The following is a 7,551-nucleotide window of genomic DNA, read 5'->3' as shown; positions in this document are numbered from 1 at the left end:
ATAGCACAAGGAATCCACAGAATCAAAGGAATCTGTAGAATTCCAGCACAAGCTGGAAACAAAACGAGAGAGTCAAAACAACTAGATGTTGCCTACAAGATCTATTTAAAACATTACGCTGAAGGATTAATTATTTAAAAAACAACTTCTTGAAGCAAACTACTGGAAGTGAAATACAGAATGTCATGATACGCAGCAAAATGGAGATCAGATGCTGGTAGTAGTGTCGGTTGCAAAACTATAGAGCTTCTTTTTAGGTTTTTCGAAGATGCCATGTCCGTAAGTGCGACTGATCATCTCAACCAGAAGAGGGAATTGCAACAATGAGTAAAGAGCTATTGGAATAACAGAGAAAGCTATGATTGGGTAGGAAATCCAAGCTACTTGTTTGATCAGCATCAGATAGAGAGCAGTACCAAATGATGCCATCATGGTGACTATCGAGACGAACAAGCACGTGATTCCAAATATTAGCTTTGTGGGCAAGGACTTGAGAAAATCTCCTTCTGCATAACGTGCGGTGAGAATCCCCAAGAACATTAGAATTGATGTCGAAGAAGTGAACAGCGACAGTGCATTTGATGCCATAAAAATCAAAAATGCTTTTGATTGAGTTTCCAGCATGACAGGGAGCCCTGTTTTACTATCATTACCACCTGGAACTGTGAAAGCTGTTGTAAACATGACTGCAGCGATGAGAGTTCCCACAATCATACTTGATCCTGCCGTATTTTTCATCCATCTTTCTCCCTCCTTAGCCAACACCTTATGCTCTTCAGTAAAGAGTTCAGAAGGTGTTTTATTATAGGCATTACGTTGTTCCTTCATCCTTGGTTGTACAATACTCTCAACTTCCTGCAAACTAATTCACGTCAGGAAGAGTCTCCCACTAGGACAATACAAGTAAATAAAGAATCTTGCAGCTGTTATGTCTCTATTTCATGACGCAGTGACATGAGTTGCAACATAGAGATAGTTTGCGCAACAGATCTTCTGTTCCATACCCTGTGCCACTCTCTGTCTCACTTTTTATTATATTGCTATTTCTCCTACATAAACATCATATTTTAGTTCTTTTTTGTTTCCTTAACATTCAATAACAATTAGTTGAATAAAAAATAAATACAACAGGTTCAAAAAAGTAATATATAGTAGAAAATTCATAAAAACCTCATTTTTTTATGCATTTTGATTTTTTGAGTTTGTTAAATTTTGTGTATTACTTAGTTAATAGTTATTGAATATTAAGGAAACAAAAAAGAATTAAAACATGATGTTTATGTAGGAGAAATAGCAATATAATAAAAAGTGGAACAGAGAGTGGCACAGGGTATGAGACAGAAGATCCGTTGCGGTATAAATGCCGCTATTAGATGCCTGCCACAAGTACATTTGCAGCATTAAAATTGTGCCACATACATTTTTTGCAGCATCATAAAAGCGACTGTCGTATTTCTTATGGGGCATGAGTTGAGGCAACATATCAGAATAATGCCACAAATCTACAGCAAAAACCTTTTTTTGTAGCTGTATGTTGATTTTTCGCGGCATTATTCTGATGCCGCATAAAGCCAAAATTCTTGTAGTTTCATGAGACATGAAAACAAAAATGTATGACTACGAATTGACTTTGAATTAAATTGCTCACCTTATACCATTGTATTTCCCTTTGCATTTGAAGAGCTGCTCCAGAAATCTTGTCAAGTTGAGACAATGGAGACAGCTTGGCTGCTAAATGTAGCAAATTGTTGCCGAAGAAATCACGCCTACGTGCTAGTATGCTCTTTCTTGCTTCCAAGGCATTTAAAAAGCTATAAATTTTCTCTTGGCGAAGCTGAATTGCATGTGAAAAAATTGTTCTGCCCTTTCCGTCTCTTTTATATATGATTGTGGTCTTATATGTAAAACTTTTCTCAACGAACTCAATGATTCCTTGCTCAATCGCATCGTATAAAATTTTCATGATATCCATCTTTTCAAGGTCTTCCATGCTCAATTCCCGGATTTCCTCAAATATGAGCTTCAGGAGTTCAATGGCATCTTTATGAATCAATTTCCTGTCATGATACAAACCAAGGCAACTGAATATGCTCCAACCGAGTCCATGCAAAACCTTCCGCACTGCAAGAAAACAGATACACATAGGATGAATTAAATGAGATGGAAAGCCATTAGTACCATGAATGCTTCAAATGTGAGATCAAAGGGAATAAAACAGAAGTCTAGCAGTTATTTAGTTGCACAACAGCATAAGGGCCTCTTCACAACTAAACAGACATGAAACTAGTATTGTATGTCTTCAGAGATAGAAACTTGCATGCCTGCTTAGTGCATATGAAGTGCCAAATGAGTTGTACAGAAAAAAAAAGAGCAGAACTTGTGAACAGATATATGATAGGAATAATGCCTATTGGAATGTACAAAGAATGAAAAGCTCAGAGAAAGATGGTAAGGATAGGAAAGAGTTAACAACTATTTATAAAATTTTCCCAATTTCTTTCATTTTTTCTTCTTTCTGAAACCTTTTCTCAATTTCTCTTGTTTTCTTCTAAATCAAGTTGAAACTCATAAGAATCCGGATCATCAAGTAAGGGAGAGCTAAGAACTACAGCTTTGCCTGCTTACCAAGGTAATTTTTACTTAATTAATAGTTATTGGATTTTAAGGAAACAAAAAAGAATTAAAACATGATATTTATGAAGGAGAAGTAGCAATATAATAAAAAGTGGGACAGAGAGTGGCACAAGGTACGAGACAGAAGATCCGTTGCGCTAGAAAAATGGCTTTGCCTAAAAAAAGTGAAACCCATGAGAATCCTTAAGTTTAGCAATCGTATTTATGCACACATGTGAATGAAAAATCCCTTGTTCTTATCCTTAAAAGGACATAATCTTTTATCTTTAATAATCTTCTATCTTTTTTTTTCAAAAAAAAAAATCTTTTTTCTTCTTTTATTTTAATAATCTTTCATTCCTACTAGAAAAGGCTCCAAAATGTTGGACTTAATCCTATTAAACTTGACCTTTCCTCTGGCTTCTCCCAATTATAGATAGCCCAATTCAAACACCCAAAGGACTGTGAATGGGCCGGTTAGGTCTGAGCTGAGCTCCATCGGTCCAACAAATTTGGGATTAAGCCTTAAGGTTTAACTGATCTAATCATAGCTTGAATCTAAACATAAAGGCCGACTTAATCGCGCTTGGGGCTTCATTAGGCTCTGCCCAATTAAGCGTCGCCTGAATAATTTTACATGTAAGTATATATATTTTATAAGGTAAATCTTTTCCTTTTCAATTTTTTTGATAGTGTAAGTAAAAGGGTTTAAATCTGAAATTTTTCACTGACAGTGTTTACACTATCAAATCATTGAATCCATATCCATATGATCCATGACACATGTGTAATAGTTGAATTTCAAACTCAAAGTTAGTGGAGTTGTCATTCATCCAAAATTGATAGCGTATACACTATCAGAATATAATATAGAAGATTAATACTATTTTATGGATCGTGCTGTAGTGAAGACAAGTTATTGGATCTTAAGAAAATAAAAAAGAACTAAAATATGATATTTATAATGAAGAAATATCAGTATAATAAAAAGTGGAATAGAGAGTAAGATAGAAGATTCGTTGTGAAATAAAACACACTCCATTTTGTCATCTAGCTACAGCAAAAATTGAGAGAAAAAAGAAAAGCTAGAGAGAAGATTCCTAACCCAAAAATGTTTTGCAACAGAAGGAATTTTGGAAGACGAAATTTGATATTTGACATACCAAAGCTAGTAATCTGTAGGCCTCGATTTCCTGTCAAATTCGTTTCATGATCAGTAATCTCAATGCTGTGGTCTCCAATCATGCTTGCTTTTGTTGTCTGATCATCTTTAGCAGAATCTGTTGGACTCCCCAATGGAGAATCTCCCATTAGACCTGGGGCATAAATACAGAGTATAAGTAGCATTCTCCAACACTAGTATGTTATTGGAAGATTTTATACTGACATAACAATCAAAATTCAAATTTCATACTGATATGGCAATTAAAATTCGTAGAAAGTAAGAAAAAAAATGCACAATGGCTATTATTCTTAGATTGTTTTCCTCATCACTGAATTAGAGTGCATAATATTGTTCTTCATTATATACAAGTCAGTGATCATTATTAAAACATTAACCCTGGGATTTGATGTAAAAGTAAAGTAGAACTGGAAAAGGGACACTAACATGAATGGATCCATCTTTTCCAGAAAACAAGTTTGGTTCCACTAGGAAATGCAGATGGCTTGTGAGCCAGTAACTGGAGAGCATAGTCACCATTATGATCTGGGGTGACACCAAGTTTTCGATATTGTCGAAGTAGCATTGAAGCAACATCTGTAGCAATCAGAAAGGGGTTAGGGGCACATATATTGAAGAAGGGTTTGATGCAGATTGGTATATTGCCTCTTACATCCACAATCTTACCATACATTTCTGCTGTAATCAGGGAATTAAGCAGTGTAGCTCCATTCTCACCCACCCCTGGGCGAAATAACCCTCTTGGTGTCTCCGAGTATAGATAATCAACCATATGCTTTTGACCATACAAAGCAGCCACTATGACAGGAAGCTGCCCATCAAGTCCGTCATTCTCCTTGATAAGAAGCCCGTCATTTTTTTCCACGATTTTTTTTGCCAACTTTGTTACACCACGGATTGCAGCAAAAGTTAGAGCTGTGCATCCATTGTCATTAACCATTTCCAAGTCTGCTTGTTCCATTCTCCTCAACAGTTCCTTTGCAATTTTCATGTGTCCATTTACAATGGCAAATTGAAGTGCAGTTCCTCTATGTGATGAAATTATGGCCCTAACAGCGCCTGGATCTTGATCAAGGAGACTTTTTGTGCGATCAAAATCGCCTGTTGCAATTGCTATGTACAAGGGCCTATAGCGACGGTACTCTTTTGGTCCTGTAAACATTAGAATTTGTTTCGAATAATATCTCTAGTATGGTCATCTATCATAATTAATGAGCTCGTAGAAGGCACAATAGAAATCTGAATGAGTATAAAAATTTGAAGAAGTCCGGAAAAACAGAAAAACAGCAATAATATTGTCATTGGATATTAAGCAATGACTAAATGAAAATTCCAGATGTGGAAGATATATTCTAAGTACTCTTTTGGAAAATTAGGCCTCCCAACTCGCAAGTCTCTGCCATTGTTTGGCACAGCAGAGCTACTACAGATGAATTGGAGTTTATTTTGACGTAACGTACAGCAAAATTCCCCATTGAAGAATTGCTTGCTAAATGAGCAAAAGAAAACTAATCAAATGGAATAAGCAAAAACATAAAGTAAACCTGCAATTGCTGAGTCATAACTTTTCTCGTGATACCACATGATTCAAAATACTTATCGAATGAACCATAGTGTTCTTAAAATTTGTCGAAGAGAGAAAACTTCTTCAATTCACTTCTAAAATTATATGTGAAACCGTAAACATTTCATAGCAACATGATCGAGAGTTACCTTCTTCTTCAACACGGCTGCTTTCATCTTCACGATCACCTTTTGCAAATATTTTCTTGGGCCTTAGTTTTTCCACCAAATGCTTCCATGCAACTACCGCAGAAGTGTGAGCTTCCTTAAGTTTAACATATGTGCCTGTTCCACAAGAAAGTTGGATGGCATGCAAGGCCAATGCATTCTTCTTCTTCCATTCCTCATGTTCTTGTTTCTTTTCTTCTCCATATTCTTGTCTCTCATCGTTTATAGGATCTTTCTCCTCTCCAGAAACAACACCCCAAAGGCCATGACCAACCAAATAATGTTCCAAGCATCTTTTCCATTCCTCATAGTTCTCCTCAGTGAACTCCTCGGGAACAATTCCGATTGCTGCTCTACCAATTCTATCATCTCCTGCTTAGATGCATAATCAGAAAGAGCTGTGAGATTAACTGATAGTCCTTTCAACTGCTCGTTGGACTCAAAATCAAACTAACAGTGAAGGCTCCTTTGCAGCAATATTGATGGCTCAAAATGTAACGGATTGGGACTCAAAAATTGCCAGTACCAGTGCTAGATCGTACCCATTTGGCTGGTTCGACCGGTTGAAAAGGAAACCGGAGTACAATGAAAAATAAATAACCCGTCAAAAACCGTCCAAATTGGTCAAAACAGCTTACATGGTTGAACCGGCCAGTTATTTACTAGAAATTTTTTTCATAGTATTATTCAGATTTTCTAATTCTGAAGTGAATAAAAAACTGTATCTTTGACTCAATCAAACTAAAAGCTCATTTGATTCATCCATTGATTCGGGTCTAAACATATTGCCCAGTATTATTGTAAAAGACACTATATATACGCTAAACCAATACTTGTGAATATTACAACGCAAAAGACCATAATAACATTGTTCATCCGCATGACTTATCACATTTTCAAGATTTCTTCCATCTTCTATCTCCACCACACAAAGTCCAATTAGGGGAATTTGAATGATAAAATGTTACCTATAATGGTCTATGACATATTGTTGAGAAAGTCAAACTATAATGGATCTAGATAATATAATTTGAAGATGTCACTTATACCATATGACTTTATTGATGTTACAATGATCACGTGCAAAACCGTAGATCAAGCTTATGAATATGGCTCATTACTTGAATATTAAAAGTGGTTATTTGAAAAAAAAAAATAGAGTCATTTATTGACTATTACAACTGCTGCTATATAATGCTCAAAATTATGAGCAAAAGGATCATCATCGAGAGCCTTATAAGATTTTGCATTTTGGCTATTTCCTACAACTCGAATGAAATTGGGAAAAAAGGAACAAATGGATAACAGCATGGCTTTTGTACTAACAATAAGTCAATAAAATGTTGTAATGAGCAGGGAATCAGGGAAAAAAATACATTTTTCAGACTAACCTGAAGTTTTCGTCATCCTTTAGCCGTAATCTTTTGTAACAGAGAAAGTGAAACTAATACAGTCATTGTATTACGACTAATACTTGCATTTATAGATGCATAAAACATTCTTAGGCCAAATATGAAATTAACAATATGCTTACTCTCTGTTTAAGTGATTCTCATTCTTATCTCTTTTGCACTTTTTTTTTCCTTTTTGTCTATCTTGTTTCTGACTAAAGAGATGTAACTTGGAGTAAAGTGGTTCGAGATGCGGCCATAATATTATTCCCACGTGGTTCACATGTCAAGGTTCCACTATGTGCATTAAAAAAAAAAAAAGTGGGATTCACTGTATAAATTGTTTGATTAAGCTAACAATCTTAGGGAGGGGGCGGAATATCTATTCATGATCCAAAAACTTGCCAGGCCCAATTTGATCCGTCCCAAGAAACACTGTATATTCGTTCTGCATTTTGTTACCGAAGCAGGTTAAGGGGGGCTCTCTACGATTGCTGAATGGAATCATGGATATGATCACAATTTTGGTGGTGGAATTTGAAATTTACCAAAAGTGCTTCACTTTTACGGGTCAATTCTGAGAACCCCTTTAGTTGAACTCTGGAATCACTGCCCTTTTGTTTCAACTAGGGA

General features: G+C 35.8%; 1 protein-coding gene across 1 annotated transcript; it reads right to left on the bottom strand.

Annotated features, from left to right (window-relative positions):
* Positions 1 to 207: 207 nt before the first annotated feature.
* LOC113776925 lies at positions 208 to 6,934 on the bottom strand. The gene is made up of 6 exons (XM_027321977.1): positions 6,919 to 6,934; positions 5,510 to 5,899; positions 4,223 to 4,948; positions 3,777 to 3,929; positions 1,649 to 2,121; positions 208 to 855 (listed from the first exon to the last, which is right to left on the bottom strand). Exons 1-6 carry the CDS (start codon positions 6,932 to 6,934, stop codon positions 208 to 210), a joined length of 2,406 nt encoding a protein of 801 aa, XP_027177778.1.
* Positions 6,935 to 7,551: the final 617 nt, after the last annotated feature.

The sequence above is a fragment of the Coffea eugenioides genome, chromosome 7 (assembly GCF_003713205.1).
Source record: "Coffea eugenioides isolate CCC68of chromosome 7, Ceug_1.0, whole genome shotgun sequence".
Lineage (NCBI taxonomy): Eukaryota > Viridiplantae > Streptophyta > Magnoliopsida > Gentianales > Rubiaceae > Coffea > Coffea eugenioides.
The sequence above is the reverse complement of the archived record's forward strand: the minus strand, read 5'-3'. Positions and strand labels throughout refer to the sequence as shown.

Coding starts and splice junctions, on each gene's coding strand:
- LOC113776925 (XM_027321977.1), bottom strand. Junction 4,949..5,509: donor CAGCCGTGTTGAAGAAGAAG/GTAACTCTCGAT, acceptor TAATGTTTACAG/GACCAAAAGAGTACCGTCGC. Junction 3,930..4,222: donor GAAAAGATGGATCCATTCAT/GTTAGTGTCCCT, acceptor TTTATGCCCCAG/GTCTAATGGGAGATTCTCCA.